This window comes from Ovis aries, chromosome 2, assembly GCF_016772045.2.
Source record: "Ovis aries strain OAR_USU_Benz2616 breed Rambouillet chromosome 2, ARS-UI_Ramb_v3.0, whole genome shotgun sequence".
Taxonomy (NCBI): Eukaryota; Metazoa; Chordata; class Mammalia; order Artiodactyla; family Bovidae; genus Ovis; species Ovis aries.
The window spans coordinates 11216573-11229021 of record NC_056055.1 but is presented as its reverse complement, the minus strand read 5'-3'; the positions used below and the strand labels follow the sequence as shown (position 1 = coordinate 11229021).

The following is a 12449-nucleotide window of genomic DNA, read 5'->3' as shown; positions in this document are numbered from 1 at the left end:
GAGTCTCCTGCATAGGCTGGGGGACTGTTTACCACTGGGCCATCAGGGAAACTGATACTGTATACACGCAGCATGAATATTTTATTCCATTTATATGAAGTTCAAAACATGCAAAATTAATCTGTGGTGATAGAAATCAAAAGAGTTGCCTTGACTGGGTCTGGAAAAGGGTGACAGGAAACAGGGGGATAAGTTTGTCAAATTTACTGCACGGTACCCTTAAGATCCATGCATTTCACTCTATGTAAATTACAGCTCAGTTTAAAAGAAAAAAACAATTCCTGGCAAAGGCCTTCAGTATTTTCTGTAGTTTAAGCACAGCAAGTAGCAGATGAATTTTTTTCTCCAAAGGGTCAAAAAGTAAATCTTTTAGAATTTGCTGTCATATGGTGGCTGATATAACCCCTCTGTCATTGTATCAAAGTATCCAGACAATATGCAAACTAATGAGCATGGCTGTGTTCCACTAAAACTATTTACAAAAACAGGTGGCAAGCTGGATTTGGTCCACAGGCTGTATGTAGTCTGCTAACTTCTGGTGGAGCAAACAGAAAATCAATCTTCAAAATTAATTTAGCTTAATTTCTAATTCAGAGTCAGGTTTAAAAAAAAATTAAATACGATGCATTGTTCTTTCCTATATGGTGACAGGCAATGATAATTACTAGAAGCTGATTATAATCCTTCCTAAACTTGTTTTTCTACACTCGTGTAATTATTTTAAAATAGAAATCCCTAGTATGGTTGATATGCAAGATCATTATTTCAGAAAATCATTTAACAGCTATAATAATATCCTGAAAAATTATCTAGGAATAGAGAAATACTTAAGATAAACTGGCTAGTAATAATTAAAGTATGAACTGGAAATTTAAAATATACTTAGGTACACACATAGCTACCCACAATGGTGATGCTTTTTCTGGTATAATAAAGTTTTTGAAACACATTCAGTATCACTCATAACCACCTGGTTCGTTCTTTATTTAAAAGAATTGAAAATTAAGAACAGCAATCCCTTCTTGATGTTTTTAAAAGCATTTCAGAATACTAAATAATGAATGGAAATAAAACAAGCATTTTCTGAGAAGTACCAAAAGCTAATTTCCTTGCCTAATTTAGACAAGGCTCAAAAACTGAGCTTCCCTGGTGGCTCAGATGATAGCGTCTGCCTACAATGTGGAAGACCCAGGTTCAATCCCTGGTTCGGAAAGATCTCCTGGAGAAGGAAATGGCAACCTACTCCAGTATTCTTGCCTCGAAAATTCCATGGATGGAGGAACCTGGTATGTTACAGTCCATGGGGCTGCAAAGAGTCGGACACGACTGAGCGACTTCACTTCGCTTCACTTCAAAAATTGATATCTTGCAAAGGACATCCAGGGTACACAACTAGTATAAATAAATCTCAAACATGGCACATGTAAGCTGCCTGAAAATGTTTATCCATCTTCAAGAAAATCCCAATCTAAAAAATGAACTTAATCCTCTCTCACCATGGTATATACCCATTAGAAGAAACACCAGCAAAACTAGGAGGCTTGGGTTCCAGTATAAGTTTGCCACCTAACTGGCTGTGTGAGAATCTGGCATCCACTCATTCATCAAGCATTTCTGAGAGCTTAGTACGTGCCAGACACTGGAAACACAGTAGTGAAGGAAATATCAAAAATTCCTGCCCTCATGACACATTCCAGTGAGTCATTTAATCTCTAAAAACAATTTAGCTTTCTTTCTCTAAGATAATGGATTTCATATTTAAGGGTATTTTCAAGTCCCTAAAATAAGATCCGTATTACTTTCCTGCATCGAGGAAAGCAACTGATGGAGCATCACCTGAAATCCACTCTTTCACTGGCTAAAACTCTTCCTATATCATCATATTCAGAGAGCAAATTAAAAAAAAAGTAACAGACATTCTTGAAGGAATTATTTTAAATTCACTAATTTCGGTTTATAAAATTTAGAGGAAATATGAGCCTTATTGGCCTATTACTTAGTAACTAAACTTTCTTGGATGGGATCCAAGAAAGAAGCAGAACAACCTTATGAGAATGTTCTTCATATAATGAATAATTTTACAGACATTTCCAGTACTGCCTAGTGAATCAACTAATCAGCTCATCTTTTCTTCAGACTAGGATTTGATCTTTCTTTCCAAAATGCTTGCTGCAACACAGGTAGCCAGAAATCCAAATTGTGTATTCGAATCTAGTCCCTTGCGCCCTACATTTAAAATTTTCTTTTATTTATCATCAAGATATATATTTTCCCCACAACTAAACAGGCATGACAGTCCTTCAAGCGTAACTCCTCAATTCCCAAGGGGTAAATTTTTTAAATGTCTCATGTATTCATTTTTCCCAGATGAACTCTAGAATCACAAATTACATTTCTGGTAAGACCAAAGCAATGCTCACTTTAAATATCCCTTCCTTCATAGGCCCCTACTGAAACACCAAAAGGGATTCAAAATATAAGCCTGCAGTTTCTAGTCTATGAGTATTCACTTTCAAATGAGAAATTGACCTAAGGATCTACCAAAATAAATAAATAAATAAATGTATATCCCACCAAAAGTGGCTTCTCCATTTATTTTCAACTCATAAAATATATTCAAAGTTTGTTAAAGCAAGCTAACACCATTCAACTTCAAAAGACAGTATAAGCAGTAGTTCCCAATTAAGCTAATCTTGAGCAACCTATTGTTAATCTAAAACGCTGTTCACCATATGTATGCTTGTATCTTAAGATCTTTTAAGAATATGAGCACCACCATCAGATCTAATACAAATGCAGAAGTATTGAAATTGTTAGCAAGAGATGATGGACAGAAAGCAGAAGAACAGCTTTACATAAAATACATGCAATGTACACAGGAACTATTTCTATTTTTTACAGTCATCTGAACTGTTAGTGGCCTTTAGAACTAGATTTTCAATTCAGGTATATCAAATGTCAAATTGCTAAAAGAAATCTTAAACTTCCATCTATATTTTAAAAGTCTCATATTAACGAACTTGATTTTTATTTCAGAATCCAATAAATGAAACGACTTTGATAAAACTGAAATGACTTGTAACTTGGAAGACTCATTATTGTAAAATATTAATTATGCAGCTTTCCTGCTGTTCATCTTGTAGACAAGTACCCTCCTCATTACTGGCAGTGAGGTAAAAATAAAAAAAGAAAAGTCTGGTTTTGGAACCACAAAGACATGGGTTTGAACTCTGAGGCACCATGCCTTAAACATAAACTTTCTGAACCTATTTTTCATCTCTAAAATTGGAATATTAATACCTAATTTGAATGAACATTTTAATGATTAGTGAGATATATGTAAAGCAGCTTGCATATAATAGGAACTGAAGAAACTTTAGCTGCTATTTTTATTTTATTACTCAGAAATGTATCCAAGAGAAGATAAATGGAAGGACATGACAGGAAAATAAATCAGAGCCAAGGTTACATGTAACTGTTAAAACAAGACAAAAACAAACAAATACACTGACAGTTCAAGTGAAACTTTTTGTTCACATTTTATAGAAACAAGATAATATTGTCACCACTCTTTATACATACATAAAACCTACAGGTATACTAATGGTGGAGCTAAATAAAGACAAAAGATTATTACCATACGGAAAAACAGGTAATTTTATGAACAGGTGAGATGATTTCACCACTGGAAAAAAAATGCCAAAACTAAGATTTTTAAATGCTTATGGAAGGATATTAAAAGATTCCTACCTTTAAACCGACTGCTATAAGATCTGTAACAACACTGTATGGAAAAAGTAAAAAGAGAAAATGGAAAACAAAGTTAGAAACAAGTTTTTAAAAGACAGAGATAAGATAAAGAAAAAAGAAAAAGCATTATAATAAATAATAAAAATAAGAATGTGACAAGTTGTGAAATGTTAATACAAAGAAAAGCGATGGGACAGTCTAGCCAACAGAGTGTAAAAGCAAAGCTTTAACAGCCAATGTAAGAAACAAATAATAAATCAAATTCTTTTTCAGTATTTAGAAAAATAATTGTTTCAATAAATGAAAATGGGTTTATCCATTTACCTCTATTTAACAAATCCAGCCAAGCCTTATAATCACCAAAGTTCATTCTTTTAAATCACTGGCATGAGTAACCATACTTAAAGTTTTACCTGAAACAAAACCAGTGAGTGGATTTTATAGAAATAGAAAATATCTTGAAAATTTGCATCCACCACCCAAATGGCTCACCAAAATATAACTAAGACAGCCTTAGAACTAAAATAATTACAAACGTCAGCCTTCAGACATCAAAACTGTCAAAGATTTGCTTTTGAAAGAGTCCTACCGAATCATATCTGTGATCAAATTACCTCAAAGAGAAATGAACATACACACACATACACACACAGGGCAGCTGGCCTCTGAGGTGGAACTAGGAAGATATGTTGACTGGAGGTTTGCTGGTTTCTTAACTATCCAAAATAATGAAAAAGGACCTTTTTTCAGGCTATGGAAAAATGTAGAAATTTAATTAGCCTCCTGAAAGTATAAATTCACTGAGTTAAAAACCATATCCCTTAACATCAAGATGTAAAAAACCCTATATAGTTCTGCCAAACAAAAATCCATCTCTTCTAACCCAAAAGAAACTGTTTTCAATTAAGTTTGTCTCAATATCTTCTAAAAGAAAGCTCTAATAAAATTCTATATATTGTTAATAACCTATATCATTATTTAATAGAAGTAAACAAATTTATATTTGTCTAATGATGCAAATTTGTTTTAAACAATAACGATATAGATTAAAATTTTTTCTTATACACTTTGGAAACTCGAATTTGTTTTAAATTTAAATGTGATATCTCTGACATCTGTGGATAAAAAATTAGATTGTGTAAGGTATACCACAGTATTGGTCCGGATGCAAAGAGCATGCTCCTACTTGAACTCCCAAATGAACTTACCTTTCAGTATTTCTTATTGCCTCATATACTTAAACCAATAAACTCATTTTCAGTTTTCAAACCACATTTAGGAGGAAGAAAAAGTTAATTTCTTAAACACTACCCAAAAGAGTAAGTGTGCACTTCACAATTGCTCAAGAGTTTAACAGCGAAGATGCATAATCCAAGAGTCCTCTTTATAACACTGTAAAGTTTCCAATACAAAAAGCTAGGCTGCTTCCACGTCTCACGTTAAACCACTAGTCAAGACAATTCACTACACATAATGAAAATACCACTTTCACAGCCTTGCTCAAATGAAATACTGGCATACTCACACAAATAATTAAGATAGCAAAATTTTGCACTCATAGAAAGTGCAGTTGAAAAAAGGTGATGTAAAACGAGTTTTTAACAGTGCTCTCAGAAAAGCTTCAGTTAAACAATAAAAACAGCTTCAATTAAATCTTAAAAATACTTTAAAGGACATCACAATAAGCGAAATCTAAAATTGCATTTTGTCTAACGTCTGTAATACTGTGCAATCTGCATTCAAATATATTTATAGATTTATAAAACTAGGATAAATGAAATCTAATGAAGGCAAAAATTGTTCGAAGATCCTTTTACACAGGAAGATCTTTACACAGCACGACAACAATCAACTATATGGCAACATATACGTGATTTTACTGTACAAGCAAGTTCCATATATTCTACAACCAAGAGGTTTACAGAAATCTTGCCATCAAAATCGAGTAACAGGCCAACCAAAATCTCAAGTGCATAATGAAAATAAGTAAGTGGATCTGCAGGCTCTAAGAGAGCAGGAGATTTTTTTTTTTAACCTTGACAGACATATACTAGGATCTTCAACTAATTCACTAAGATCTAACCTAGTTATTTTCTTAATCATTCAAATATTGGTTTGGTCCCACCCAAGGAGTCCCCAGAGAAATATTTACACCGATGATCCTACATCTTTACTTTAGCCACAGATTTCATTCACTTTTAGAGCGTTTCAAACCGCCTGGAAAATCGCACTTTTTTTTTCTGCATACAGCGCAGGGAATTCACGAAGTTCCTTGGGGGCGGAGGTGGGGTTGGTAAAGGGACGCATCCCTGTTCACCGAGTCCAGACTCCCGGAGTACCGTAATCGTAACAAGCTCCCAGCACAAGCCCGGAGACCGCGTGGGGCCCCGGCTCCGGGACCGGGTCGCCGCCCAGACGTTTACCGGCGCGTGCCCTCGCCGTCCGCCACTCCGCGGCCACTCGTCTCCCCGCCAGGGGAAGCTCCAGCGCTCGCCCCACCTCACCGGTAAACACCAACTCCCCGAGCGGGAGGACGCCCGCCCCGAGCGCCGCCTCCGCCTCCCCCAGCGCCGCGCACCATTTTCTGAGAGGAAGTGTCGGGAGGCCGGGCCGGGCTCCCTCGACTCTCGGGCGGAGGGCGGACCTCGGAACCCGGGTCTGCCCCGGGCTTTCCGCCGCTTCCCGGGGCGAGGGTGTACAGAGGCGGCAGGACGGGGTAGGGGGGCGCCCCGAGGGGGAAAGAGAGGCTGCGGCGGACCGCCTCTCCGCGATGCGTGGCTCCCCAAAGGAGGCACCCGGAAGCCCCGCCGTCGGGCTCTGCCGGGGCCGCTCCTCTGGTCGCCGGCGCCGCGCCCGGCTTCCCAGCTCCGGCGCGTCCGGCCGAGAGCTGCGGAAAAGAGGACGAGCGCAGCCCGGTGACCGCCGCGCCGCCGAGCACTTACCCATCCATGGCCCAGACGGAGGCGAGCACAGTGCGGGGACTGACGGGCTCACCGCGAGCGGAGGAAGGAGGCGGCGGCAACAGGGCGGCTCCGGGAACCGGCAAACGGCGCCTCTCCTGAGCCCCGGCCGGTCGGAGGTGGAGAGAGAGTGGGAAACAGGGGCGGAGACCAGGGACGCTCCCGCCACCGCCGCGCCCCCGCCTTCCCCACCCCCCGAGCGCGTCCCCGCCTCGCCTCACCCCGCCCCTCAGCGTCGACGCCCTCCCTGGGCCCCGCCCTCAGCCGCTCTCCGGCTCGGCTCCAGGGCGCCCTCTTCCTGCTGCCTCCCTAGAGACCCCGCCTCCGGGTGCCCCGCCCCGGCGCGCGCCCCCCGCCCCCGCCGGCCTCCTTGCTCGCGGGAGCGCGCGCCTTGTGCTTCCCGCTTCGCCGCCCCCACCCCCCCCCCCACACCCCGCCCCGCGCCCCCGCGGGCTTCGCCTGCCTTCCGCCTCCTCCGCCCGGGGGCTCCCTAGCTTGGACACCTCCCTGTACCAGCGGGAAAAACGTTGGGGACCCGACTCCGGACAGTAGGTAGGAGTGTCCCGCGAGAGCCCCAGAACCGCCGCGAAATTGCCCCGGGTGGGCGAGACTGTCGGCTCGGCCCCGAGCACCGAGGCCAGGCGCCGTCTGTGGGCTTCCCCCGGCCTGGCAGCCCAGGGAAGCGCCGGTCGCCCGCCCGGTGACCCGCACCGGCTCGGTAGGTGAGGTTGGGATGAAGATGAAAGAGGTGAATGAGATTACCCCGAACTTGAGAATATACAGCTTTATTCTCTGAGTGCTCTTCCACTCAGTCTGGCATTGAATTTACAGGAAACATTCATTGCACTGTATGGAATGGCCACTATATTGGTAGCATTTTATAAAAGTTTCCACATTTTCCCTATTAAAAAAAAAACAACAACAACAGAAACCTATGAAAGAGTGCTTATTCTCGTTTTTCAGATGAAAATTTAGACGAGTGATTTGCCGACAGTTTGACACCCACAGAAACCCTTTCCTTTTAGTCTGAGCAAAATTATAAGAATATAAGTAGTGGCAACTCGGTTTTTTTCCCCTCATATTCTGTTTGGTTCTGAAATTGAATGATTTTTCGATTCACAGATCGCCCAAGACGTGAGCCACTGAACACTGTCCTCCACCAAATTCTTAACTTCCTGGGTAGAAAGAGGGGACAGCTCCTTCTCAGCCTCATTCGAAAAGCCAGTAACTACAAGCTCCATCATCTATCCTTGCTACTATCCTGCTTTTTAAAAAGTGGGTGCTACTGAAAAGACTTAAACTGTTGATTCACCCATCTTTTCAGTCAATATTTGTTGCTTACTATTTGCCAAGCACTGCAGGGCTGACCAAGAAAATCAGGTTCCAGTCTTGACGGTTGCTGCATTCCTCCCTTAGTTTATTATTTGTTTGTTGACAAAACACAATTTTTGAATACCTCAGGTATCTTATTAAGAAAGATCATTTTAAAAATACTGTTATCTAACCTAAATCGCACTTTTCAAAAGGTCAAATATGCTTTGATTCTTATGTTAAATCTAAATATGAAGTTGCAGTTGTAAACATTGCCACCCTACTTTGCCAGATGGGTATTAAAAATACCAGCAAGATAAGTAGCTGATGAGGTCTTCCTGTTGTTTGGGGAATATATTCTGTTGATAAAATTGCCTCAATTTTTTTTTAAGCTATGCAAGTAGTAATATACATACATGCTCATTTTGGAAAATTCAAAACAACTTTAAATATAAAAAGGTATTATTTCTCTTCACAAGCTACCCCCTTGCCCATGATAGCCACTTAACAGTTGTGCACCTTCCAACACCCTCACCATTTTTTCCTCTTTTCACTTAAAAATCTACTTAATTCTTTTTAATACTATTATTTCATGTGCCATAATTTTATTTAACCTTTTCCAAAATAGTGGAAATTTACATTGTTTCTAATTATTCAAAATAATTAACAGTACTGCAAAGAACATCATATATGTATGAGCATCTTTGCTTGTATGTGATTATATCAAGGAATAGATTCCTAGAAACAGAATTGGAGGACAAAAGGCATAAGCATTCTCAGATTTCATAAATATTGACAAAATGATTCCCAAAAGCGGAACCAATTTATACTTTTAGAAGTTGTATTTCTCTTAGCCAGTGCCTTATGATAGCTGACAGATTTCAGTATTAAAAAATAAATGTGAAGTCTGTCTCACACTCACTGTCCATAGTACCAAAAATAACTTTGAAAGGTCTCCAGTGTAAAGTGTACCTGACTGAAATGAACAGAACTGTATGGCGTTTCCTAAACCAGTCACATCCAGTTGTGCAACAGAAGCCTAGATAGTAAGAAGACAACTCAGGACAGAACACAAGGTGAAACCCTGGCCCCTCCCCTGCCTCTTGGCCATAAGTTTCAAAGATTTTTCATGGATTGAACGCCATAGGTTTGTGAGTTTCTCTGATTCAGAAACAATATATAGAATAGAATTTAGTTCTTCTATGACCACTTTTAGAATACTAGCTATTCCTATAATACGTATGGCATTAGAAAGCTGTGGCCTATAATATCAGCGTAAGTTTCTGAGTTTCTGGAACGATCAGATAATCACCCACGTGACCTGCCTTGACATAAAGAGCTATATGTTCTGTATACTGGATTCCTGATGATAACACAGTCTTTATTTGCTAATTGCTCTTTACTTTTGAAAAGTAAGACAGTTAAAATAATTTAGTTTAAATTTTCTAACACTTTACCTTCTTTTGTTTTTATTCTAATTTTTATTGTAAGAAATTGCCCTGAAACACCTTCATCTAATGAGACACTCCCTACCCCCTCCATTATGATGTTTGGGCGAAATGTAACCTTTGAACATTTGCCTTAAAACATTGCAATATGCAGTGGTAGTTAACATTTAACCAACATTATTACCCTGCTCATGACACTAGTGGTAAAGAAAGGGCCTCTCAGTGCAGGAGACGTATATAAGAGGCGTGAATTCGATGCCTGGGTGGGGAAGATGCCCTGGAGAAGGGCATGGCAGTCCTCTCCAGTACTCTTGCCTGGAGTATCCCATGGACAAAGCAGCCTGGCAGGCTGTGGTCCATGGGGTCACAGAGTCTGACATGACTGAAGCAACTTAGCACACACATGTTACCCTATTCATGTTTATAGGTAAGATTACTTAAGATAGAAAAATAATACCTAAGATAGAAAAATAAAAAGATCCCAATTTAAGTCAGAGATAAGACCAGCCATTTGATGAATCTAGGAGGGAGACATTTTAATATCATTTTATCCCCTGACAAATACAGAATCATAATTGCTAGCATATATACGCTAAAATACAAACATGAAATTATTCTGAGTGAAATAAAGCTAAACTTAAAAGCCTACAAACTGTATGATTCCATTTATATAACAGTCTCAAAATGACAAAATTACAGAGATAGACAACAGATTAGTGGTTGCCAAGGGTTAAGAAGGAGGATGGCAGGGTGGTGGTGATGGAAGATACATAAAGAGAAGGAGACAGGTGTGACTATAAGGGAGTATAGCAGGGGGGGTGTTTGTGGTGATGGTGCAAGTCCTGATTGTGAGGTTGACTGTACAAATCTACAGAATCTGATAATATTGCATCGGACTTTAGACACATACAGTGCATGTAAAACTAGTAAAATCTGAGTGAGATTTATGAATTGTACCAATGTCAATTTATTTTGTTACAATTATTAAGACATTACTGGTAGAAACTGGGTGAAGAGTTTCTGGGACCTCTTGGTACTTCTTTTAGAACTTACTGTGAATCTGTAATTATTTCAAAAATAAAAAAAAATTGCCAAGTGTTCCCTTAAGTACGTGTTATTTGTTCAATAGTTAATGCCAATAACAAACTTCAGAGGCTGAAGGAAACTGTATAGGTGTATAATTCATATTTTTCAGGTGCTGTTAACTTGGTAGTCAGACTAGGTTATAATAGCTGACACACACTGAATCTGACACTGCCCAATCTGTTGAACGATGAGCCTTCCTTCAAAGTCCTTCCCAACTGTGTGAGAAAGAGACTTGAAAGTGTTTCCCACATACTCACTGACCTCTCTGCCATCATGAGTTACGTCCATGTTCCTGAGCCCATCCTTGGCCCTGATGTAGTCATTTCCGTGTGAAGCTTAGTAAGACCAGTCCAGAGGACTTGAGCATTTGCGCTGAAGGTGCTGTCTTCAGTCCCTGACCAGTAGTGGCAGTTGCCAGCCCAAGTCGAAGTTGCTGTGGATTTTCAAGAATAATTTTCCTTTTGTCATACTATATCACCGAGGTCCCAGTGTCACTCAGAGTTTCTAATAAAACAGACCTTTCCATTTTTATTCTGAGAAAGTCCTTTGAGATTTAGGCATGAATCTGAGACAAGGCCAGAGAACAATTTGAGTGATAATCACTACCCTCTTTAAAGAATCATTGCCCTTAAGCACTGAGCCTTTGTCCTTAAAACTGGTACAATCTACTCTATACCCTGAGACTCTGGGTTCCCAACCAGGGGGTCTGCATTCAGTCCCTGGTAAGGAGACTAGATCCCACGTGAGGACAGCTAAGGGTTGGTATGCTGCAGCGAAGATGCAGTGCAGCCAAATAAATTAAAAATAATAATAATCACTTATTTAGAAATAATTGACAGTGTTGTGCTTTTTAATCATCTTTCAGTTAGTAGAATAAATTTTCAAGATTTTTTTTTTTTTTTTAGAAGGAACCTTGGGTTGTTTCCTGAGTCTCTATATATTCTGTCACTTACCTAAGGTAAAACTTCAGTATATGAAGAACTATTGAGTCAGTCAGGAGCTCTATAACTATAGCCCTGCTTACCTTCAGCATCGTATAACTATGATGGAAAAGACTGATCCTTAGAAGAGTTTTTCTTCATCTTTGAAATTTAGATAATTATTTAGGCTATGTCTTTATTTTGAGTCTGATTTTTCTAGAATCAATCTAATGGGAATTTCTCAGACCCCATGTAAATGAAACCATCAGCAGTAGTTGACTGTTCCCTCTTCCTTGATGGATTTCCCTGGTGGCTCGGTTGGTAAAGAATCCGCCTACAATGTGGAAAACCTGGGTTCGATCCCTGGGTTGGGAAGATCCCCTGGAGAAGGGGATCCACTTCAGCCTGGAGAATTCAGTGGACTATACAGTCCATGAGGTTGTGAAGAGGGGGACACAACTGAGTGACTTTCTCTTTCTTTCTTGATACACTTTCTTCGCTTGGCTCTCAGGAAACCTCATTTTTGTTTGTTTTTCGTCTCTGGTCACTCCCATCTTCTTTCCTGGTTCTGACTTAACAGCTTTCAAATATTTCAAGACCCAGTCTTTGACCTTCTTTTCCTATACTCACTCTCTTGATACAGGCTTAGGGTTTTAAATATCATCTATACCCTGAAGAGTGCCAACTTTATTTCTCTAGCCTAGAACTCTTTCTTGAACATCAGATTGGTTGTTCCTAGTTGGGACCAGGCAGGTTCCCATCTCAGAGTCCTTTATACTTGTTGTTCCCTCTTCCTGGAACGCTCTGGTTTGCTCCTTCATTAGACTTCCTCGCATGTAATTTTCCCAGTAAGACCTTTCTCGGCCACTCTTATTTGAAACTGGATATCATGCTCACCCCTGTTATTTATTCTCCTCCCTGCTTTATTTTTCTCCTTATTCTAACATATGTAACCTACTTGTTTTATTTATTGT

General features: G+C 39.9%; 1 protein-coding gene and 1 long non-coding RNA gene across 4 annotated transcripts in view; one reads left to right on the top strand and one right to left on the bottom strand.

Moving 5' to 3' along the window:
• The window catches only part of PTBP3 (polypyrimidine tract binding protein 3), a 90408-nt gene extending 83566 nt beyond the window's left edge, over window positions 1–6842 (bottom strand). For 2 of the 3 annotated variants that reach the window (XM_060408912.1, XM_015092974.3), the window contains exon 1: window positions 6693–6842. Coding sequence is in view for 1 of the 3 variants with exons in the window: in XM_015092973.3 (XP_014948459.1) it covers window positions 3751–3784; window positions 6693–6700 (42 nt within the window). In the remaining 2 variants the exon portion in view is untranslated. Of the gene's footprint in view, window positions 1–3750; window positions 3785–6692 lie in introns of all 3 variants that reach the window. The other variant, XM_015092973.3, reaches the window with a different exon arrangement.
• Window positions 6843–7167: 325 nt separating this feature from the next.
• LOC114112783 (uncharacterized) lies at window positions 7168–10576 on the top strand. The gene is made up of 2 exons (XR_006058562.1): window positions 7168–7428; window positions 7833–10576. It is a non-coding gene; the product is annotated as an uncharacterized LOC114112783 (long non-coding RNA).
• The last annotated feature ends 1873 nt before the right edge of the window (window positions 10577–12449 follow it).